Below are 24,565 nucleotides of genomic sequence, written 5' to 3' on the forward strand. Positions count from 1 at the left end.
CAAACCCACCAAAGCAACCAGACAGGGCGCTGGGCGCCAATGCTGTCGTTTATTGCGCGGAATGGGGTGTGGGTTAATGGGGCGTGGGGGCCGCTGCTGCCTCGGCTCGTCAGTACATTCATGGCGACGGCGGGGACCCAGCCTCGCCCCCACGCCGGCTTGGCCGTGAAGCCCGCCCCTGGGTGCCCGAGGGAGGTCACTCGGACGCGTGGGCAGGGGCCAGGCTGGTTATTGCGTGAGCTTGCCGGGCTGGGGCAGCGGGAAGCCGGCGGGCCGAGTATTGCACTTGATCCATATTCCTCCTCGGCCAGGGCCGCCCCGTCCCCGTCCCCAATTGGGGCTGAGGCACCGAGGTGATCGCGCCCCTCCCTCTCCCGTGCGCGGCCGCCGCTGGGGCAGGGGCGATGGGGGTGGGCGCAGGGCGATGAGGGGACAGCCGGGCGCAGGGCCGCCCGCCGCCTAAGCTACCTACGTCCCTCTATGGCTTCTGCACGGGCACGGGCGGGCGGCGCGAGGCATGGCTTTGGTGTGGATGACGGCCCCGCCCGGCCCGCGGGGCGGCGCGCAAGGGTCACAAGTTGGAAGAGAGGCGCGAGCGCGCAGAGTCCAGCGGGTCCAGGCCACCGGCAGCGCCGGGCGAGGCTGAGTCCCTGCGGTCCGGGCTGGGCGCGGCGGTCCGGGCCGTGGGCGCGGGCGCGGGTCCCAGGCGCGGCGTGGAGCTGCTGGCCGGGCGCGTGGAGGCCGCGGGGCTGGGCGCGGGCGCGCCGTGGGGCAGCGAGGGCTGCGAGGCGGACAGCGGGCGTGAGGCGCGGCTCAGCCGGCGCGCGGGCAGTGCGGGCCCCACACGCGTGGCTGGCGAGCTGGGTGCACCGTAGGGCGAGGTCCGCAGTGCCCGGGGACTGGAGGGCGCGGCCGGGGGGCTGGCGGCGGGTGGCCCTGGCGAGGCTGCCGGAGGCGGAGGCCCTGGGGGTGCGCGGCGCACGAGGCGTGGGGAGCCGAGGGCCAGGGGCCCCACGAGCGGGCGCGCCACCTGTGGGCAGAAGCTCATGGCCACGGCTTGCTGCAGCGTGGCGATGGCTGAGGTGACCTGCGGCGGCGGCGGTAAGAGCCCCACACGCTGACCCAGCTCTGCCTGCTGCACCATCTCCCGGTCGTACTTGACGATCTCCTGAATGATGGCGTTCTCCTGGTTGTTGAACACGCCCGAGCTGAGGTCGTGCTGAACCTTGTGCAGCAAGATGGAGTTCTTCTTGCCTGCGGGCAAAGCGGGAGTTGGTGGATGGGTGTCAGCGCTAGCCTGGGCACCTGCCTATGCAGCCAGTGCGAGCACAGCAGCTACTGTATACAGCCAGCCACACTGCCTGCAGCAGGCATGTTCTCAGCACCCTCAGTTGAGGGACCTGTGTAAGTTCCAAGTACCGAGTGCCTGTCTTGTGGCAGGCGCGTGTTAATTGCGTGCTGCGTACAGCAGGTGAAGCAAGTGTATCCAGCACATTCTATAGAGTCCCTGTCATGTGCAGGCGTGTGCGAGCCCTCCTTGCGTGCCCTCTGACCCACCCTGGCCCACTTGACTCGAGCCACTGTCTTTTCCAGACAGGATTTCTCTGTGTAGCTTTGGAGCCTGTCCTGGATCTCCCTCTGTAGCCCAGGCTGGCCTCGAACTCACAGAGATCCGCCTGCCTCTGCCTCCCGAGTGCTGGGATTAAAGGCTGCACCACCACTGCCCGGCTACGAGCCACATCCGATTCCCTGTCATCACCAAGGGCTCCACCTCTCCCTGCCCCACATGCCTGACACAGGCCACCAGCCTCCTTCCAGATGTCGCCACTAAACCTGGACTGTTCCATGCCCCCATGTGCCTGGTTTATTGAGCCGGAGCCGTTCCCACCAGGCCCTTCCTGCCTCTGTCCTCCAGCCTCCTCTTCACTCCAGGAAGACACCCTGCCCTGTGTCACCTGGACACTCCTCAGCACCCCACCCTTTCTGTATGCCATGCCTCCACCTCCCTGGGTCCCTCTCAGGCAGTCTGGCAGCTCACCGATGCGGTCCAGGCGGTCAATGGCCACGGTCTCGAAGGCACGCCGCATCATGGGGTACTCCTCCAGCACCTCGTTGAAATTATCCACACTCAGCGAGTAGAGGCGGCAGTAGGTGTCGGCCCGCACACTGGCCGTGCGCCGGCCCCTTGTGAGCAAGCAGATCTCTGCAAAACCAAGAGTGGAGCCTCAGCGGCTGCACCGCACACGACTGCCCACCCACTGCCGGCTCAGCCTCCTGGGACCTCCCCAGGTGCAGCTGTCCAGATCTCCGCCTTGCCGTGGGGTGCTCACCCCCGAAATAGGAGCCGTCGGACAGCTTCATCTCCTTGTTCCCCTTGGTGAGCACGCTCACCACCCCGTGCTGGATGAAATACATCTTCTTGCCGATGGTCCCCTCTCGGATGATGTAATCGCCGGGCTGGAAGACCTCGAACTTGAGCTTTGTCAGCATGGCTGTGACGAAGTTGGGGTCTGCGTTGGCAAACAGTGGCATGGAAGCCACCAGCTTCCGGCAGTTGAAGTTCACAATCTCCTGTGGACGGGAGGGAGGGTGGCTGAGTGACGGGCTCCTCCGTGCCAGACCTGGCCCCTCAGCTCCTATCCAACTTCCTAGGCCGATGCTAGAGGCAGGGTCAAGAGATGGGCTCGAGACACACAGGGAGGCCCGAGTTCCCACACCACCGTGGAATGGCTGACACTGGACTGGGCAAGTAAAGCGTGGTCTCTTTCTAGATAACAGGACCACAAAAAAAAAAAAAAAAAAAAAATACCCAAAAGGATCAAAGGAGGGGCGGGGCTCAGTGGGCAGAGCTCTCTCCTGGCATGCGTGAATCCCTGGGTTCCATGCCCAGCATGGCATAAATCAGGTCATGCAGGCCTGTCATCACAGCACACTGGAGGCAGGAGGATCAGGAGTTCAAGGCCAGCCTCACCTACACAATGAGTTCTAGGACAGTCTGGGCTACTGGAGACACTGTCTCAAAAAACAAGACTTCTGAAGGAAAAGGAGGCCGCACCACATGCGTCCTCGGGCCTCTTAGGGCATCCATTCTCTCTTAGTTACACACGAAATGTAATCCCAGCCAGGACGCTTCAGGCTTGTGCTTTATACAGCTGGATCTAGTCAAGGTCACTGCCAAGAACCCAGCAAGAAACTCATGGAAAAGAAGACCAGACTCCATGATTCACTACAAGGCTGGGGCTGTGAGCTGAGGCCCTGCCAAGGAGGGAGTCAGAGGAGCACACGAGAAAGTAACCACGAAGCCAGACAAGGTGGCCCAGGCTATCTGTCATCCCACAGACTCGGGAGACTGAGGCAGGAGGATTGCCACGAATTTAAGGTGCTGTAGAGTAAAACCTTGTCTAAAAAATAGAAAAGAGGGCCGGGCGGCGGTGGTACACGCCTTTAATCCCAGCACTTGGGAGGCAGAGGCAGGCGGATCTCTGTGAGTTCGAGGCCAGCCTGGGCTACAGAGTGAGATCCAGGACAGACTCCAAAACTACACAGAGAAACCCTGCCCTCCCCTCCTCCCCCCAAAAAGCTTTCCTTTGGTCTGCTGGTAAAGTTGTAGAACTGGAGATGGATGCCTACAAACTCACGGCCTGTGAGCTCCATTCACTACAAAGGAACAAGTGAGAATAATAACTGAACACTTGAACATCTCCAAGGTCATTAACCACAGGCTGCTTCCCGGGATGTCCCCACACAGCCCTGGGCCCCAAGGCTCTGCACAGGTACCTGACCTCCCAGCCTTGGCAGCCCCCTCCTGTAATTCCCTCCTGGGGGCCTCTGCCCTAGCTCTGCCCTCACCTGGGATCTAGACATCGTGCCCCTGCTTCAGTCCGCCCCCCACGCTCACCCACGAATACTATCGTTGTTCTTCGCATCCACTACCCCTACCTCACTGGCTAACAGCAAGACTGGGGCTGAGGGCTGGAGTCCCAGAACCTGTGAATGGGACTTTCCTTGGAAATGGGGTCTTTGAAGAACTATACAGATGGAGCCAAGCCTCGGGAGGGCTTTGTGAGCACCGGTAAAGGAGTAGGGAGAAGGGCGCTTGCCATGCAAGCGTGGGGATTGGAGTTCATCTTCAAGACACGGGTGAAAAGCTGAGCTCCTGGTGTACACTTGGTATCCCGGGCCTGGGAAGACAGGGACAGGATCCTTGGGGCCAGGCTGCCTAGCCAAATCACTGAACTCCAGGCTAGTGAGAGACCGAGTCTCAAAAGGTGGCAGCCGGTGTTCTCCAGGGCAACACCCAAGCAGCCTTCCGGCCCCTGTGCATCTGGTACACATATGGACACATGCACGTGTGCATTTAGAAAGGAGATGGGGTTCAAGAGGTTCCTCAGTGGTTAGGACTGTTTGCTGCTCGGGGGCCGCAGGTTAAGAGCACTGGCTGATGCCGGGCCGTGGGTGGTGGCGCACGCCTTTAATCCCAGCACTCGGGAGGCAGAGCCAGGCGGATCTCTGTGAGTTCAAGGCCAGCCTGGGCTACAGAGTGAGTTCCAGGAGAGGTGCAAAGCTACACAGAGAAACCCTGTCTCGAAAAACCAAAAAAAAAAAAGAGCCCTGGCTGCTCTTCCAGAGGACCCGGGTTCAATTCCCAGCACCCGCATGGCAGTTCACAACTGTCTGTAACTCTAGTTCCAGGGGATCTGACACCCTCACACAGACATATGTGCAGGCAAAACACCAATGCATATTAAAAAAAAAGAAAGAAAAATGTTGCTCAATCATGAGGACCCAGAGTTTGATCCCAGCACCCAGGTCTGATAGCTCACAAACACCTGTAACTCCAGCTCTAACAGGTTAGACACCCTTTTCTGGCCTACATAAGTACCTGAACACACTTGTGAGCACACATGCACATACACATGCACACATGTAAAATAAAATCTTAAAGGTCGGGGGACTGGAGCTCAGTGGTTAGAGCACTGGCTGTTCTTCCAGGGAATCGCGGTTCCATCCCCAGCACCCACATGGCAGCTCACAACTGTCTGTAACTCCAGTTCCAAGGGGTCCAATGTTCTCTTCTGGCCTCCACAGGCACCACATGCAAACGAAGCATCCACACACATGAAACAAGTAAGGGCCCCAGATGACAGGAGGGGCAGAAGGACCCTCCCCAGGGTTTTGGAGGGAGCATCCTGCACAGACATGCATGTCATGTCCTGTACCTGGGAGACTGTAGCTTGGTGTCTGAAGCTGGCAGGCGGGCAGGTGTTGGCCAGGGCAGCCCTGGGAGACTTGCCCAGGGGCACCCACAGCTGGTCAAACCTGACCCACGGGCCCCTGGTACAGGTGGGTGTGGGGGATGTCGGGGTGTGGCTGAGACTCCCCAGGTCCTGTGGCCACCTCACCTCACGCAGCGGCCCGTTGAGCTCCCCAAGGATGCTGTCCTCGTCAAACATCTTCCCCTGGTACCGGTGTTCATAGTAGTCGTGGATTTTTTGGCGGAAGTCCGCGGGCAGCTTGTGGAAGGACATGTACTGCTCTACTTGCTTGTACTGTGGGGAGGAGAGCAGGGTCAGTGTTTGCCCCCGAGACAGGCCCAGACCGGTGCCACCCAGCTCGGGGACACACCACCCTGTCCAGCCCGGCCCAGGGAGATGCCAAGCCCAGCAACACCAAAGACAAGTACGTTTTCTTTTGAGACAGGGTTTCATGTAGCCCAGGCTGGCCTCGAAGTCGCTAGCCAGCCGAGGCTAACCTTGAACTGACTGTCCTGCCTCTACCTCTCAAGTGCTGGGATGGCAGACGTGAACCACCATGACAGGTGTATGACGCTGGGGTGGGACTCAGGTCTTCACAGACACTAGGCCGGCTGGCACTGTAGTCACACCTCCCCCAGGCCCTCATGCTTTGTTCTGTTGTGTGCAGTAGGGTCTCACTCTGTAGCCCAGGCTGGCCCGGAATTTGAGCTCAGCCTTCTGAGCGGTGAGATGACAGCCTGAGACGCCATGCCCAGTTAGCAGATATAGTTACGTTTAAACCTGAGTCTAGACCAGTATTTAACCTCTAACCTCATCACTAGGCAGGAGGGTCAGGAGTTCAAGGTCGTCCTTGCTGCAGAGTGAGTTTGAGGTCAGCACGGGCTACATGAAACCATGTCTCTCAAAATGTCTACTGTGCGGGCGGGTGGGCGCCTTAGGGTGTCCGGCTCAGATCTGAGACCTGGTTATCCGTAGTGTCAACATCAGTACGCATGCTGACTTCCATCCAAAGCCTGCCCCTGGGACCTGGGGAACCACACAGAGTCAGCCCCTCCCTAGCAGGGCTGGGGTGTGGGTGCCAGGCAGAACCCAGCACAGTACCCCAGGGCTGCCCCAGCCCCATTTCTAAGCCACAGCTGCCCTTATCTCAGCAGACCCCGTGACGGCGGGTGGTGGCAGCACCAGCTCATGTTTGGGTGGAAGACGGAGGCTTCCGGACGCGGGCGCCTGGCACAGAGCCCGGGTGACCCGGCTGGCACTGTAGGGGGTGGGGAATTGAGACCCATTGCAGGGAGCGAGGGTGCAGGTGGCTGAAGGCGCGGCCCCTGCCCTTTCGGCTGCCACATGCCCCTAGCGCCGGCCGCCGGCCAGGAGGACGCACTCTGTTGCAGAGGACAGACGGAAATGGCTGGTAACGCTACTCTCTGCGAAGGCTCACCCTGCTGCCCCGCCACCCCCCATGTCACTGACACCCAGAACGCTCAGAACCGGGCCCCAGGGACTGGTCTTATTGGTTCCGAACCCCATGGGCTCCTGTCCCCTCACCTCCTTCACGCCAACCCGGGCCCTTTCTTTGTGTCCTGAGCGCTGACAGGAGCCCAGCACCGCTTCCCCACCCCAGACTCGGGGCAAGCCTGCCCTCTGACCTTCTCCTGGTACTGGCGCCGAGAGGAGTCCAGGGACTGGATCAGTGCGGTGGCGTGTCCAATGAACATGGCGTAGCAGGTGGCCCCCACAATCATGCTGAGCATGGTCAGCCAGATGTCGGTCATGCTCTCAGGCGCCTGCCGCCCATAGCCGATGCATAGCATGTGGCTCATGGCCTTGAAGAGCGCGAAGGAGTAGAGTTCGCTCCACGAGTGATTCTGCAAAGTCAGAGGAGATGGCTGAGGGAGGCCCCGGACCCACCTGCCCACCCTCCCGCTGGCTCCCGAGGGGGGGGGTGAGCTCCCCGTGACCAGAGATGCAGTGAGGCACTTTCAGGGACAGGCCTGAGGGTCGCACCCTACTTCCCCACCTCCCACTTCACTTCTGGAGAAACTAAGCCGCAAAAGGGCTGCGCTCTGGCCAAAGCAGCTTGGGGGTCAAGAGCGCCGGTTTCAGAGCCCCGGAACAACACCCGAGGGGCAAGGAGGGGAGAGGGCCACCCCTGGATGTCCTCAGTTGACCCGGGCAGAAAAGGGGGGACACTGGGCCCGTCCAGGAAATGGAACCGCTTGTGCAGGCAGCAGCTGGACAATAGGCTCCTCAGCAGGGGCAGCTGTGCCCGGCTCTCGGGAGGGGCGCCTGTGGGTTCTCCCTACCCGGCTTTTGACTCCATTGATGCCTGTCTGCTGTGTCCTGACCGAACATACACCAAGCTTCAGTGTGTCCCTGTCCTGGGGTGCGACCCTCGCTGTAGACTACACTCACACTTTCACAATTCCGGGCACGCAAACTAAGGCTCCAGGGATGCTATGCAGGTGCTCATCACTGAGCCATATCCTCTACCCTCACTGGGGGGATTCTAGGCGGGGCTCCACCCTGACCACGCCCCCAGACCCTCACTGGGGGATTCTAGGCGGGGCTCCACCCTGACCACGCCCCCAGCCCCTCACTGGGGATTCTAGGCGGGGCTCCACCCTGACCACGCCCCCAGCCCCTCACTGGTGGAGGGACTCAAGGTGGTGCTGAGTCACCCCCAATCCTCTTTTTACTCTGTCTTGCTACCCATGAACTACCATCCTACATCTGCCTCTCTTAGCAGCTGGTAGAGACTCCTGCCTGAGCTGTACAGCGTCTTTTTAACTGTCTGGATGCAGACCCGGGGACACCTACTTGGAGTTGTTACTTCTTAGGGCTGATGGTAACAACTTTCCTATTTGAAGGTTGTTTTGTTTTAAATACATTTACATAAAGACAAAAGCGGGGGCTGGAGAGATGGCTCAGCGGTTAAGAGCACTGGCTGCTCTTCCAGAGGTCCAGGTTCAATTCCCAGCACCCACATGGCAGCTAACAACTGTCTGTAACTCCAGTTCCCTGGGATCTGACATCTTCACACCAATGCACATAAAATTAAGTTTATTTTTTAAAAAAAAAGGCAAAAAGGGAAGCTGGTGTGGTGGTACGCATCTGCCATCCCAGTACTCTGGAGGTAGGGGCAAGGTGATGATCACAAGTTCAAGGTGATCCTCAGCTACCTAATGCGTTTGAGGCCAACCTGGGCTACATGAGATGCTGATTACAAAATGTAAAGTGCCTGGAGAGATGGCTCAGCGGTTAAGAGCACTGGCTGCTCTTCCAGAGGACCTGAGTCCGGTTCTCAGAACTCACATGGCAGCTCACAACCACTTGTGACTCCAACTCCAGGGGATTTATTTGATGCCCTCTTCTGGCCTCTGAGGGCACTGCACTCATGTGCATGGACCCACACACATAAACATAATCTAAAACCTAACAATAAAATAAACCTAACATGAACTCTTTTAAACAAACAAGGGGGACTGGGGAGAAGGCTCAGCTGTTAAGAGCACTTGTTGCTCCTGAAGTGGACCCTGGCTTAGTTCTCAGCACCCACATCCAGAACTCTATAGTTCCAGGGGGACCTAATACCTTCTTCTGACCTCCATGGTGCACATATACACATGCAGGCAAACACACACAGAAAATGAAATAAGTCAGCCGGGCGGTGGTGGTGCACGCCTTTAATCCCAGCACTCGGGAGGCAGAGCCAGGCGGATCTCTGTGAGTTTGAGGCCAGCTACAGAGTGAGTTCCAGGACAGGCATCAGAACTTACACAGAGAAACCCTGTCTTGGAAAAAAACAAAACAGACAAACAAACAAAATCCCCCCCCAAAAAGTTGAAAAAACATTTGGGGGGAGTGTGTGGGGGAATTTCAAGACAGGGTTTCTCTGTGTTGCCCTGGCTGTCTCTGTAGACCAGGCTGGCCTCAAACTCACAAAGATCTGCCTGCCTCTGCCTCCCGAGTGCTGGGATTAAAGGCGTGCGCCACCACGGCCAGCTAAGTAAAACATTTCTTTAAGAAGAGCGCGGAGTAGTGTCTGTGTGACACTGAAAACTGGCTCCTGGGGACACTGGCAGGCGTCAAACACCAGGACAGGTGGGCTGAAGGGCCCCAGGGGCGCCGTCAGCTTTGGGCACGGGGAGGGGGCAAGTGTGCGCAAAGCCCTTGGGCACTGATGGGCATCGGGCGTCACAGCACGTGGGAGCCGCTCTGCCCACAGAGGACCCTAGATGGCGCTGGTGGGCCCAAGGGCAAGTGGGAGCCGCGCCGTCCCGGGGGCCCCCAGGGGGCGCTGTGGGGCGCGGCGCGGCGCAGAGCACTCACCACCATGTTGTTGATGGACACCCAGCAGTCGCTGGGGAAGTCTTGCAGCATGGGCACCAGGAACTGCAGGCAGCCGTCCCAGTGGCAGAGCAGGAGCATCATGCTGATCAGGTTACAGATGCGCATCACCGCACTCGCCAGGTCGTAGGTCATGTGGAAAATCTGAGAGCGGGCATGACCATGAGAGCCCCAGACCCTCCTCTCCCTCGGTCCCCGCCCCACACCCTGCTTGCTGAGTCCTGCACCTTTTTGTCCAAGGTTAGTGAAATCCTCTGTACCCTCCCCCAACCACTTCTGTTCCGAATCCCACCTAGCCTACCTCACCCGAGACCCCTCTGGAATGTCCTGCCCCATCCTGCCCAAGTTCTGTCTCCACCTGCCAGCCCCGCTAAGATCCTCCCAGTGGCCATGGAGGCAGGGATGGGTCAGAGTCAGGGATCTTGAATTTGGGAGTTGGGTAGCTGGAGAAGTCTGAGCCTCTTTCCCCGACATCTTACAGGGCACACAGGAAGGGGCATGTTAACACCACGAGGCTGTCTGAAGGACTCCCCAAAGTCCAGTGTCCTGAAGGTCCATGAGGGAGGAGGGGATCCATGGAGGTCCCCAAGACTGTCTGTCCTCAGGCCTGCTCCTGAGCCCATAACCACAATGTGAGACGCCGCCTGTCCCCCATCTAACAGTGTGCACCACCTACCCCATCCCTCTGCAAACCCTGCTCCTCGTCTTCCTGTGGTCCAGCTCTGGGCCTTCCATCGCAGGCAAACCTCGCCTCCCTCAGGGCTCCAATAGTAAGGGTCTCGTCCAGTGCCCTTGGCAGCTCCTCCCAGCAGCCTTGGTCCCGCAAGGCCACAACCTACAGCTTTGACTCTGCCCCAAGATGCCATCTTTGTTCCCTACGGAGGCCTTAGCCCTGCCTGGTTCCTCTTACGGTCCTCAGCCTTGGCCACACCCACAACCGAAGGCCCTGTACTCCGGGAACTGGTATCCAGGTGGGCCCTGCCCAAGCGTGAGGTTCTCTCCCTGCAGCTTTGACCCAGCTAAACCCCAAAGCCCAATCCCTGCAGCCCTGGTCTGTTTCTTGTGATCCCTGCCCCTGCCAAGACCTGGTGCCCACAGTACTGGTGTCCACGTCTCTCCTGCGCACCCCAAGTCAAAGCTCTGGCCCTAAAGCCATGGTCACACTATACCTAGGTCCCACCCTCAGATGATCGGCTCCACTCACAGAATAGACTTCGGCCCCACCCAAGCCCAAGGTTCCGCCCCCACGATCGCACACCTAAGGACCCATCTCCAAGCCCTAGACTTAGTCTCCAACATCGCTCATGACCACGCCCCTGCATCCTTGCCTGTTCCACAGTCGAAGCCCCACCCACACCCCAAGCCCAGCATCCCTGGACTCTCCATCTCTGGGGGCCCCCGGCTTCAATTATAGCCCTAGTCCTGCCCAAGACCACGTCGCTGGGGTTCCGCCCCCAATTGGTCCTCTGCCTGCCCCTCACCTCCTCCCACTGGTGGATGTAGCGAATGAGCCGCGATAGACGCAGCAGCCGCAGCAGGCTGAGGATCTTGGTGAAGCGCACGATGCGCAGTGCGCGTGCCGTCTTGTAGACCTCAGAGTCGATGCCTTTCTCCACGATGAGGAAGATGTAGTCCACCGGGATGGACGACACGAAGTCTACCACAAACCACGTGCGCAGGTACTTTTTCTTTATCTTCTCGGGGTCCAGGATGATCTCCGTGTTGTCCTCAATCACAATGCCAGTACGGAAGTTCAGCACCAGGTCCATGAGGAAGAAAGTGTCCGAGACCACATTGAAGACGATCCACGGCGCGGTGGTCTCGTCCTTGAAGAAAGTGATGCCCACTGGGATGATGATGAGATTTCCCACCATGAACAGCAGCATGGTGAAATCCCAGTAGAACCTGGGGACAGGCAGGATGCTCACACCTCCTGGCCTTGGCCTCGGCAAGCGTGCCCTCCTCCCTGGCCCAGGGTGCTTTCGGGGCCGCAAAACCCTGAGGTGGGTCTCCAGAACTGCAACCTTAATGCAGTCTCCGGAACCCAACTCTGAGGTGGTCTCTGGGACCCCAACCCTGAGGTGGTCTCTGGGACCCCAACTCTGAGGTGGGTCTCCAGAACCCCAACCCTGAGGTGGGTCTCCAGAACCCCAACCCTGAGGTGGTCTCTGGGACCCCAACCCTGAGGTGGTCTCTGGGACCCCAAGCCTGAGGTGGTCTCCGGAACCCCAACCCTGAGGTGGTCTCTGGGACCCCAACCCTGAGGTGGGTCTCCAGAACCCCAACCCTAATGTGGTCTCTGGGACCCCAAGCCTGAGGTGGTCTCCGGAACCCCAACCCTGAGGTGGGTCTCCAGAACCCCAACCCTAATGTGGTCTCTGGGACCCCAAGCCTGAGGTGGTCTCTGGGACCCCAAGCCTGAGGTGGGTCTCCAGCAAAACTAATGTAGTTTCTGGGATCCCAAGCAAAGTTGGTCTCTCTCCCTCTGGGACCCCAACTCTAAGGTGGGTCCCCAGACCACAATCCTAAGGTGGTCTCCGGGACTCCAGGTCTTGCTGTGTGGCAAGGACTGGACTTCCTCAAAGGAGCCTCCTGACCCCAGGCAGCCAGGGTCCCTCCTTCTGGCCCACTCTGACCTTGCCTTGAAGGTACCTCCAGACCGCAGAGAAGGCTCAAAATAGATTAAACACTTCACATGACCAAAGAGGGACCATGTGCCAGGCACAAATCTGGCCTTCAAAAGGGATGGGAGCCAGAAGGTGGCATACCACTGGGCGTGGGTGGGAGGCTAAGAGCCAGGTAGGGGTACATGGCAGGGGCTTCTTCTGCCAGCTACTCTTCTCCGCTAAGAGCTGCAGGCCCACACCATGGCGAGGCCACAGCTCTTGTAGGGCACAGCTGGTCACCTCAAGAGACACCTTGGAGAGCTAGGCACGGTGGGCATAGGTGCCATCCTAGTGCTTGAGAGGAGGCAGGAGGAGTGAGAGTTCTAGAACTAGGCCAGGCGTAGTGGCTCACCCTTACAATCTCAGCACTCAGGAGGCAGATGCAGGGGGGTCTCGGTGACTTCCAGGCCGGCCAGGGCTACAGAGAGAGACCCTGTCTCAAAACAAACAAAAAAATGGAGAGGGATCTCCTCACACCTAGACAGTGTCAGCCCCTTGTGTCTCCAGAGGTCTGTCGCCACCCCTGGAATTTGGGGCTTCCCACAGGCACAGAGCCCACTGTTTCTAGAGCACACAGGCTGGGCACTCGCCCGAATCAGCTCAAAGGAGTGACGTGCATCAGGGGTGCGGTGTCTGGAGCTGCTGTCTCAGGGCCCGCCTGTGAGCTGGCTCCTTCTGCTGGCCTGCACCTCAGGGGCACAGTTATAAACACCATGCCCAGCGGGTGACCAGCACTCTACTTCAGAGAACTGAGCTCAAGGAAACAGTCCAAAAACAGAGAGAAAAAAAATTAAAAAGTGATTTGTACTGGGGCATTCTCGGCAGCTCAGACTGAGAGCCAACGCTGGACAATACCCAGTGTCGCCCAGCACAGCCTTGTGCCCGCACCTGCCGGGCACGAGTGACCTTGGGCAAGCTTCTCTGTTCCCTGAGGACCTTGGTCTTTTCTCTCCTCAGCCCATATGGGGCGAAGCCCTTTGGGGGAGGATTTGGGGATTCTATCCATGTGCGATGCCCCTCACAAGCCCTCTTGGTGGGGAAAAGACCTCTGGAGCTGAGGGATAACACACCTGCAGGCAGGCAAGGGTCTCTCAGACCTCAAGAGCAAAAGCAAATAACAGATTTAAAGGGTTTGTTTTTTTCTTTCTTTCTTCGAAACAGGGTTTCTCTGTGTAGCCCCGGCTGTCCTGGATCTCACTCTGTAGACCAGGCTGGCCTCAAATTCACAGAGATTCACCTGTCTCTGCCTCCCGAGGGCTGGGATTAAAGGTGTATGCCACCACCGCCCGGCTAAAATTTTTCATTTTAAATTATGTGTATGTCTGTATGTCCAGGGTGGGGGCAGTCCTGCGTGTGTGAGTGCGGAGGCCAGAAGAGGGTGTCTGATGCCCCAGGAGCTGGAGTTACAGGAGGTTGTGAGCCGGCCCACTGAGTGAAAGGAACCAAACCCTACTTCTCTTCAAGAGCATTGTGGGCTATCTCTCAGCCATAAATAACTGCTTTAAATTTGGCCACGAGTCTGGACACAATTGGTGGCTCAGACCGTGATGAGAGGTCCTGTTCATCAACAGACACTCTGAACTGCTGTCCGTCAGAAAGCTCGGCCCCAACCTCTCCTTTCTGGATTGAGGATGCCTTCTCTTTGGGGGAAGAGCCGGAGTAAAACAACGGAGAAGGAACAACCAAAAGTCAACAGGTACTAGAAACCACCAGGGGGACCTAGAAACCACCGGGGGGACCTAGAAACCACCAGGGGGACCTAGAAACCACCAGGGGGACCTAGAAACCACCGGGATGGGGGGCACTTTCAAGGGCGATGGGAAGGAGGCTCAGAAATGATTAGAGGGTCCTGAAACAGTCTGCAGACCACAGCAGGCACCCCTTCCTAGGCTGTAGTCACGCACATACTTCTCTTTCTGGGGTGGTCAGGGCCAGGCACACTTCCCACCGAGGCCCAGGGATTGAGGTGGGAAATGGGGCCCAGGACTAAGGCTGTCCTCTGTCCCCAGCCACTCTGTCCAGGAACCTCCCCCAGCGACTGCATCTCCAGGCCACATGGCATGGCCTGCTTTCTCCCAGGGACAGGTGGTGGCTGTCCTTGTGGCCCTGGTAGGGTGGAGCCCACCTGCCCTAACCCAAGTGTTCCTAGCCTTCATCCTCCCTAGTCAACCTGGTCCCCACAGATACAGTCCGAATGGGTCTGAAGCCCCACATTGAGGGAAACAGGACAGGCACATCGAGACCCCCAGGACTCCGGAGGCCCCCTCCCCCACCCCCGTCTCAAAGCCCCTAACCGTGACATCTAGTTTGAGGAGATAGGACCTGGCGTGGTGGGTTGTCCAGACTGAGCTCAAACTTCTCTCTCAGGCTGTGTGTCCTTGAGAAGCATCATCCCCACCTTCTCTAAGTCTCCAGGGGTTCTCTACACCATCCCCAGCAGGGAACACTTGGGAAGCTGAGGCCAGCCTGGGCTACATGAGACCTTCTCAAAGAAAACAAAATGAATTCCCTAATAAACAATGAGTCCTGATGACGGCCCAGTTCTGTGAGGACTCTCAAACCCCCGGCTCAGGGGTCAGATCCGTTGGGAGACAAAAGAAGGGGTCTCTCTTGCTGACCCTCAGCCCGAGCCCTCTCATATCCATAGGTGGACTCTGGATGGCGGACACCAAGTGAACTCCGTTCTCCCTCAGCTGCCCAGCCATTCTCAGCTCCAGAAGGGAAACTGAGGCCCATAGATCATGGAGTAATAGAGAAAAGCCCCTTCCATGCACAGCTGGGCACTGCTGGGGTGGGTCACAGTACCACTGGGACAGTCAGGGGCCTAAGAGATGCTCACTGAGCCCTCCAAGCCAAGGTCAGACTTCCAGGGACCAAGCAGGGCAGCCACATCTCTCCAGGCAGACCCGAGATGGAGCCAGAAGCCGTCTGGGATCACAGATCCAAGCAAAGCTGGAGGGATTAGAGGCCGGAGGTCAGGGATTATGGGCCAGGCTCGGACAGAGGATCAGGGCCTGAGCCCACTGAGTCCCCAGAGCAGGTGTCAGGATTAGGGCTGGAAACCCCGGTGGGAAGACAGCTGGAGTCCCAGGTGCGGGATTTGTAAAGGCCCATTGTATGCCAAGCACCAGGGACACACAGTGACCAGGGACAGCAGATAGCCACATACAGGCTGCATGCTCCCCAACTCCCAGCTCCTAGGGGGGTGGGTTAAGAGGAAATGTCCATCAGGAAGGCTTGTGCTCAATGCCAGGGTGTGAGAGATGGACCTGGGTTGTGCTGGAGAAGGCTGCTTGGAGGAGCTGGCATTCAAGGGCTGATGGTGTGGGGGAGAGGTGGTTCCTGGGCGGTCAGAATAGCGGTACAAAGGCTCTGAGGCCAGCGTGGGGCTTCCCAGGTGGAGGCAGAGGGACCTGGAAACAACAGAATCTGCAGAGGGCTGAGAGATCCCCACGTGGTCATGGAGACTACAATCTGCCACTCAACTCAGGAATAATGTCAGGGTGGCTAATAAGGAATGGGGGTCATCCGACGCTGTGCTTGAGTGTGTGTTGGAGGCTGACGAGGCCATGCCAAGGAAAGGGGTCCCCTGAACACTGAAAGGACAGCCTTGGGGTACAGGAAGAGGGGGCCTTGACCATCCCAACCTCACCCCCCCCCCAAAGACTTCTACAACACTGAGAGTTTCCGGGTCCCAACACTCCCATCTGGGAGGCAGGTGCATGCCCAAACACCACATCCTCGATGATAATGCGATTTATTCTAGGGCCTTGATACAGGGCCCATTTCCAGGGATTTGCATGTGGGAAGCAACATCCTGACCTCACACTGACCCCTGGCCATCTCGTGGGGGATGTGGCAGGCTCAGAACCGGCGCCTACAGGTCTGGAGTAGGTCTAACAGCTTCCGAGGACTGTTTGGCTCTCTCCTCTTTCTTCTCCAGGTATCACACCCAACTTGAGCATGGGAATCTAGACCCCAAGGCCCCTCAAACCTGCTTCTCCACAGAAGCTTCTAGAACCTTCTCGGGGCCAGGGCTGATTCTCAGAAGAACCAGGCAAAACTGGGTGGGGTGGCAACTGCCTGTGATCCTAGCGCCTGGGAGGATGAAGCAGGAGGATTACTGTAAGTGGGAGGTCAGTGGGTAGCACACTCTCCGAGCATGCACAAAGCCCCGGCTCACAGTTCCAGCAGCGCAGAAGCCGGGCTTGGGGGCACACTCCAGTCATCCAGCACTCAGGAGGATCAGAAGTTCAAGGTCATCCTCAGCTACATTTTAAGAAAAAAGTGGAGGCAGTGAGATAACTCTCACTGGATGAGAGTCACAGCTACCAAAACCTGACAAACTGAGTCCAGCCCCTGGGACCCACAGGGCAGGAGGGGAGAAGTGACTCCCACAAGTTGCCCTCCCTCCGAAGAACACATGGGCACCGTGGTGCCCACACACACAATGCACAAATGTAAGAAGAATTGAAATAATAATCATTTTTAGCTGTCTGGGCACAGCTTGGACAAAATTCTATCCAAAAAAGGGGGGTTAGAAGATCCTTTCAGACACCATCAGACACCTGCCCCTTCCCCACAGCACAACCTCCTCACATCTTAGGAAATGGAGGCAGAGAAGCCTGAAGTGGTCCCTAGGCACCCTGCAGTCCTAGGGGACTCTGGGACAGAATTCTGCTAAGAACTTGGCACCCCTAGATCCCTGTGGACTGCAGTGGTGCAGGCAACTGGTGCCCAAGGGTTCTGACACCCCACAGCCCTGCCTCCCTCCATGCCTTCAGTGACTTCCCCTCCCCTCCTGCCTGGGCGGGGAGAGCCGGCTCCTGGTCACCAACCAATAAAGTCCCATCTGGATGTCAGGCCTGCCTGCCAAGTCACAGGACAGAGCCACTGGGGACCCAGGTCACAGCCAACAGAGCGAGGTGCTCAGCCCCTGGAAAGACAGAGGCCCCGCCTACTACTCTGCATAAATATTTTAAAGATATACACCACATACACACATACATATAAACATACATATCCCCAACAGCCCACCAACCTCCTGAGATAACCGTGACTGAACGGCTCTTCCTCTCCCAGCCTTGGGGTGGGAACTTCCTTTTTCTGTTGCTAAATCAATACAGTTGGGCCTAGCAGTGCACACCTGTCATCTTGGGAAACTGAGGCAAGAGGACGATAAGTTCAAGGCTAATGAACAACTTAATGAAATCCTGTCTCAGGACAGAAAGTGGAAACTGAGCTGAGGGCGTGCATGTTTCCTCAGTAGGAACCACCCCGGGAAGACCAAAATCAATCAATCAATCCACCTATTTACCACTAGTCAGCACTTATGGGGTGTTTCTAGCAGCCCCTAGAGGCTCTGAAGACCTGTCTTGGTCAACACTGAACCAGAAGGTCCTAGATGGGGCACAAGTCCCCAGACATGAAAGGTGAGTGGCCCCATGAACCAGCTTTGAAGTTTGATGGCCACACTGACTCCTTTAACCCCAACTACAGCCTCTATCCCTTCTGTTTGCTCATCCCCTATTTTACAGTCTGGCTGTCCAGGCAAGACCTGTGGCCTTTGAACCTACCAGGGCTTAAAGCAGCCACAGCATGTACAGGGTCCCCCAGGTATCTGTACCCACGGGGCCTCAAGGACAGGAGCTCAGTTTCTTCTCCCAGCCTTCCCTCCCCCATGCACCCCCAAACCGCCACATGTCACCACTGCGGCTAAGAACCCAAGCCTAAGGCTGGCCTTGTGTTCCCCACTGTAACCTGGACATAAGGGTGATGCTGGGGTGGGAGGGGGGTGAGCAGTCCCCACAGCCTGCCCCAAGATGCCTTTCTCTGGCTGGCTGGAACTAGACTGCGTTCATATTGGCCAACCAGGAAGGCCTGGCAAAGTCCTCTCTTGTGCCATCTCACAGGTGGGAATACAGCAAATGCCCACGGTCCAATTCTCAAGCCTGGACGTTTGTGGAGCAACTGAGTCTGGCACTCAGGCTAGGATATGCACGAATAGCTCCTGTTAGCCCAGAATGTGCTCCCTCCACCCTGCCCGCCCGCCCCAACCCCTGGGCCTCTTTCCCAAATCCAGGTTCGTGGTAAAGGTAGCATTCTGGTCTCAGGGAGGTTGTTCCTGGGCCTCTGTTTGCTCAATGATCAAGCACTAGAGATAAAGAGGAACGACAGGACGGGAGCATCGCCACTGAACCATCATCCTGTTCAAGAGTCAGTGTCTCAGGAGACTCAGGCCTGGGGAAGAAGGGACCAGGACTCCAGACTAGCAGGAGCCTCACCAGGTCCCAGAGCTGTCCCTGGTCCTGAAACTTCAGACTACAGTTTTCAGGATAGCGGAGCGCCCTGTCCACAAATCTGCATCCCAACTGTCACCGGAGACAGCGACATTCTCCTGCATTCCCTGCACGCAGCTCTCCCTAAGGCCCGCGGGTGTACACCCACCCGGGACACACGCGCGCGCACACAGCCAGCATCCCAACAGGTACTTCTAGAGACCCACCAGCCACACCCCTAGGGACACGCCTCCTCTTGATCGGCGGGCACACGCCCCCCAGGACCCCTGCAGGCATCACATCGCAAGCTCGCGGGGAAAGGAGAACCAGATGGACGCAAACGCTCGGGTCGTGGCCCTGCGCCAGCGCCTACCGCTGCACGCAGCAGCCAACTCAGGCCACGTCCATATCCAAACACTCAGGATGTGTGGGGACTCGGGACGCGCCCGCCTCAGGCACAAGCGGAGACCGTGGGAACGCGCGGCGCCTGCTTGATTAACCCCCTCCCCGCGGCCTCCGGGGCGCGTCCTTCCCATGCGCCCTTCTTTCCTTCCTTCCTTCCTTCCTTCCTTCCTTCCTTCCTTCCTTCCTTCCTTCCTTCCTTCTCTTCCTTTCTCCTTTCTATCCATCCTTCCATCCTTGCTCTTACTCGGCGGCCTCTAGGCGCCCACGTTCCCCTCTATTCGTCCTCTCCGCCCCTCTGCGCTTAGACCCTGGCCCTGCGACCGCGGCGCGCGCCCACCGCAACGAGGGCGCGCGGGAGGGGGCGCGCCGGGGACCCCCTCACCCCAGGCCTCTAAAAGGGCGGAGCCTCCGCACACCAGAGTCCCTCGGGGGCGGGTCCGGGGCGCGCCCGAGGTCACCGCGAGGGGACTGCCGCCACCCCCCGGCCCTGTGCCCCGAACTGCCACCACCCCGAGGTCACCATCCGGGACGCGGCGCCCCGCCCCCTCCCGGGCGCGCCAAGGACGGGCCCCTCCCGGAGGCGGCACCTGAAGTCGCTGTAGGGGTGGATGATCCAGGCCCCCGCCGACTTCACGCGCTCCTGCTCGCGCTCCACGGCCTTCTGGCTGCCGAACATCCGCAGGGAGAACTTGTTGACGCCGGGCTGCAGGAGCGCCCCGAATTGGCGCTGCAAGAAGCTGGCCTGGCTGCCGCGCGGCTCGCCCGCCGGGCCCGCCTCCTCGCTGCCCGCCTCCTCGGCCGCCGCGGGCCCCGAGGCCGCCCCGCGGCATGAGAACGACACCTTGGGGCCGCGCGCGGGGCCCTCGGGGCTGCACTGCGGCTCCCCGCGCCCGCACTCGCCATTCGCGCCGCCCTTGGCCGAGCTGGGGGTGCAGGAGCTGTCGCGGCTGCAGAGCCGGGCGCGCGGGCCGGGCTCGTCCACCGGCTCCGGGTGTGAGGGGGTCGAGGGGGTTCGGGGGTGGCGCGGGCGGTGGCTGAGGCTGAGGGGGCGCGGGCGGCGGCGGCGGTGGCGGCGGCCCCGGCGCGGGGGTCGCGCCCGGACTATCGCCGGGCCGCCCGCCGCCCCCGCGCGCATCCATGGCGAGGCGGCGCCGGGCAGTGCGGAGCGGAGCGGCCGCCGCCGCCGCCAGCCGAGCCCGAGGGAGGGCGGAGTCGGGGGCGGAGCCTCTTCGCGCGGGGGAGGGGCGGGGGCGGGAGCCCCGCCTCCACCTGCGCTACCCCCACCCCCACACGGGGATGGATGGGGGAAACTGAGGCTAGGGTCCTCAGGCAGGCTCAAGGTCAGTCAGCCCCCTCGACACCTTGGAAGTGAGCTCAGGCTCGGTTCCCCAGGGGAAACTGAGGCCAAGGACGCACCCAAGGTCACCGAGCACAGCCCGCCGGCCCCTGCCTCTGCGCGCGCGATGCGGACCAGGCCCTGGTCCTCTCTGGGGCTACCTCCGCGTTCCCGAGGACTGCGCGAGCGGAGCAACCGCTGACGCTAAGCCCGCGGGTGCCAACCCCTTTCTGGGGTTGCTCAAGGTGCCAGATTCCATAATAAAAGTGCTCCCGGAGGCCACCAGATCCCTGTCCCTTTCACTACCTTCGCTACAGAAACCTACGAGTATGTGTGGGAAAAACTGAGATCATTCTGGGATCTAAGTTCAGTACCTCTCCAAGCCCTGCTTGTGGGGAAACCGAGGCACAGTCGAGCAACAAAAGCGTAGTAGATAGACTCTCCTGTGGCTTCTGGCGACCTCATCCCCAAAAGGTGCCCTTCAGCGTAGTGAGGGCTTCCAGGTATGGCGATCCTTTAGAGGTCTCCAGGGTATCCAAGCTCAACTTCTGCCTCGGCACCTCCCCCGCCGCCCACGGAGCCCTTCTCTATCCCCTTGGACTCAGGCCTCAGCTACATTCTACCCTCCACCCCAGCTCTGGGGAGACATCGGCTCCTGGGGGTCCTTAGCTGTGGCCTGAGGCTATGTGCCAGGTGACACCAGATGCCCACCCAGCTTCACAGAGTGGGGAGGATTTTATGACAGGAGGGTGCGGGAGGGGCGGCAATAGAGGGGAAGGATAGCTGGGAATTGGTGAGAAGACAGTTCTCATGCACCGGACTCTTGGCAATCTTCTTGTGTCCCCTCTGGACACCTTAGCTTCTCCTGCCCCCCCCATCTCGTTTCCCTTGACCCACCTAAGTACATCAGTAAATCCCCTGACCCCTCTTAGACTCTCCTGGATGCTTCTGGGTCCCCTCCAGACCCCCTTAGATCTTCCTGGTCTTTCCTAGGTTCTCCCTCCAGCATGCACCATTTCTGGCCTGAGTATCACAGGAAAATAGGACTTGTGCCTTCTCACAGTAGGTGTTCAGGGGTGTCAGGGGTGTGCCCTGCCAGCTGCATGTCCTCATCTGACACAGATGGGCTGCCCCGACCCTGGGGACTCCTAAGACGCCCCTGCCGCCCCCCTGGCATCCTCTTTTGAACATCAGAGTTGACAGTGCCAGGCTGTGGCCCGCCCCAGGGCACACGCCTGTTCCAGATGAAGGGGGATCTTTTATGTTCGCCCTGGGAAGATGTCAGCCGGGCAGGTCGCCAGAGCCCCAGGGCTTGTGGCTGAATGCAGGGGAGGAGGCAGCCCAGCGGCAGGCTGTCAGAGGACCCGCCATGCTAGGAGACGGTCTGCCAGCCCAGGGGTCACAGAGGATGCTAGGACAACTGGACCTGGCTGCGGCTCTCCCCATACCCATTCTCACACCTGCCCCAGTGGGGTTGAAATATTCCATAAGTACCTGGCTCAGGGCTGCAGTCTCAGACGGGGCTCTGTGTGTGTCTGTGTGTGTGTGTGTGTGTGTGTGTGTGTGTGTGTGTGTGTGTGTGTGTGTAAACCAGAGGTCAATCTTGGGTGCCATTCCTCAGGAGCTGTCCAATTTAACTATCTAGCTACTTTTTGTTCTTTTAGATATATTTATCTTTTTTTTTTTTTTTTCTGAGACAGGCTTTCTCTGTGTAGCTTTGCGCCTTTCCTGGATCTCGCTCTCTAGATCAGGCTGGCCTTGAACTCACAGAGATCTGCCTGGCTCTGCCTCCCGAGTGCTGGGATTAAAGGCGTGCGCCACCACCGCCCGGCTATATTTATCTTTTTATGTGCATGTATGTATGTATGTGCACCACCATGGTACATACATATGGTACATACATGTATGTGTCACCATGCTCGAATGGTCCTGAACGAAGCCAGAAGGTGTTGGATCCCCTGGAACTGGTGTTACTTGAAACTATGTATTGCTTGTCACCATGTGGATGCTGGGAACCAAACCCAGGGTCCCCTGCAAGAGCGATAAATGCTCTTAGAACACGCAGCCCGCTTCTCTGTTTTTTTTTTTTTTTTTTTTTTTTTTTTTTTTTAGTTTATTTTATGCTGGGTATAGTGGCCCTGCCCTCAATCCCAGCCCTGGAGAGGCAGAGACGAGTAAATCTCTGAATTTGAGGCCAACCTGATCGACACAGTGAACTGCAGATCACCTAGTACCACTTGGTAAGACCCTGACAGTCAACCAATCAAACGCTGAGTGTAGTTGTGCACACCTTTATTTTCGGCTCAGCCCTATAATCCACCCCTCCACACACACACACACACAATCTCATCGCCTTTGGAAAACTAATGACCTAGGAATCAAATCATTTGTTCCAAGGGTCTCCTTCAGTCTTCTCTGGTCTTCCTCATCCCCAGTCCCTCTGCCCATCCTCCCAGCACTAACCAGTCATTTCCTGTTCAGGATTCCTGGGTTTGAGCAGAGACAGAACTAGGCCAGGGAAGGGGTGGACCAGTAGGGCAGCTGGCCCCAGCAGCATTCAGCAAATCGAAGCTGGACCCCTGGGCTGACAGGATCCGCACTGTGTGTTTCCGGGCCTGGAGGGTAAGGCTCAGGAAAGGGGTTGGCTCCCCAGATTCTGATCCACACACACAGCTTGGGTGTCCACCACACATCTCCCTGGGGTCTGTTTCCCTAGCGTCTGCACATTAAGCAGGGAGGAGTGTTTTTCTTTTGTCTACACGCTTTACTCAGTATGTAGCTGAGGGTGACCTGGAACTCCCGATCCTCCCGACTCCACTTCCGGGGTGCGAGATGACAAGCGTGCATCACCACACCAACCTGTTGTTCACTTCAGGCTTGCCGCGGTGCTCCTCCCACGGCCCCGGTGGGAAGGTGGAGAAGCTGGTTCATGGGGAGCCCATCTGATGGACTTCACAGTCTTTACAAGCCTCAGCTCTGCTGCCTTGCTCAGCTTCCCTGGCTGTTCCTTCCCTGGGCCTCGTGATCCTGGTCCTCGTGCTATGGGTACACACCAGTGTACCATCCTTATATAAGGATTAGGATTGGGTAGATGGGCTGGACCAGGGACCGGAGAGGAATGGGCAGCCCTGTCTGCCTAGAGCAGAAGTGAGCAGCCAGCTGCTGGGTCCCTGTGGGGTCCAGCTCCATCAATGGGCCTTTGTTGTACCAAGGCCCTGGGCCTCATCTCTGCCTGCCAGCTGGGGGCTGGGATTCCTGAGACCCTGTGGTTCTCAGGGGGACCCCAAAGGCCAGTTCCAGATCGTTCTAAATGTTTTGACGAAGGTGATCCTGTGCCCATCTCACCTCTGAAACTGAGCAGGCTTTCAGGACAGGGGTAAGCATTTACTCCTGAACGGTCCTGGGCTGAAGGGCATGCAGCCAATACTCACTAAGCTTTGCTTGTATGGACAAGAACCTGGATGATGAGAGGTATGTCCCCTGGAGTACTGCTCTGGAGGTGAGCCCTCATTGGCAACACCTCCTAAACCCTCACTGTGCCCTCTTTTCTGGATGTAAGACCCACAGGCTTAGAGCCCCAGTGACCATCTTGGGGCCCCAGAGGCAAAGAGCATGAAGACTGGGGTTTCACCTGCAGTTGTGTGTGTGGGGGTTGTTTTATGGACAGAACCCCAGGTACGCCATAGGCAGGCTGTGCTGGGAGTGGACATCCTGGGCTTCCCCCTACCAGGACCATGTGCACATTTGTGTAGGCAGGGCTGACTCTGCCTTGGTGAGGTCATATCCTGTTTTTCTAAGGGATCCACAAGGAGAAATGAGGCACCTAGGTATATCCAGTTCAGGTGGGCACCACAGCTATCCCAGTCATTTGCTTGGTTCTGGGGGCACAGGTCTTACCAGTGGACTCAAGTGCTACGCCCTCTGGTGGCTCTTGGAAGGCAGGATCTCTTCCCCATTTTACCTGTGGCCCTCCAAAAGGTCTGCCAGTCCGTGAGATAGCCTGCCTCCCCTGACCACCACCACTCTGGGATGTACTATGCTGGAACCAAAGCTGACTGTACAGCCAAACTATGCAATAACAACACCCCACATACACACCTGCCCCAACCCCAGCCCCAAACTTCATGCATGGAAGCAAGCTTGGCTTGAAGCTGCCTGGAGGGCGGGTGTCCGACAGTTAAGATTAGTACTAGGCCAAAGGGCAGTATAGAACACCAGTGATGGTCAACAGTGCCCTCAAGAGGCCAGCTTTTCTCTGACACCCTAGAGCAGTGTGGT

The 24,565-nt window shown here is 58.4% G+C and overlaps 1 protein-coding gene across 1 annotated transcript; it reads right to left on the reverse strand.

Annotated features, from left to right (window-relative positions):
* Positions 1–30: 30 nt before the first annotated feature.
* On the reverse strand, positions 31–20,105 carry Hcn2 (hyperpolarization activated cyclic nucleotide gated potassium and sodium channel 2). Its single transcript, XM_052747266.1, is given in 9 exon segments — positions 31–1,254; positions 2,039–2,203; positions 2,331–2,571; positions 5,403–5,549; positions 6,902–7,120; positions 9,585–9,746; positions 11,084–11,507; positions 19,539–19,964; positions 19,966–20,105. Coding segments are annotated over 9 exon segments (2,592 nt in total). The 5' UTR covers positions 20,091–20,105; the 3' UTR covers positions 31–571.
* Positions 20,106–24,565: the final 4,460 nt, after the last annotated feature.

This window comes from Peromyscus californicus, unplaced genomic scaffold (genome assembly GCF_007827085.1).
Source record: "Peromyscus californicus insignis strain IS unplaced genomic scaffold, ASM782708v3 Scaffold_1__1_contigs__length_55948999, whole genome shotgun sequence".
In the NCBI taxonomy this organism is placed as follows: domain Eukaryota; kingdom Metazoa; phylum Chordata; class Mammalia; order Rodentia; family Cricetidae; genus Peromyscus; species Peromyscus californicus.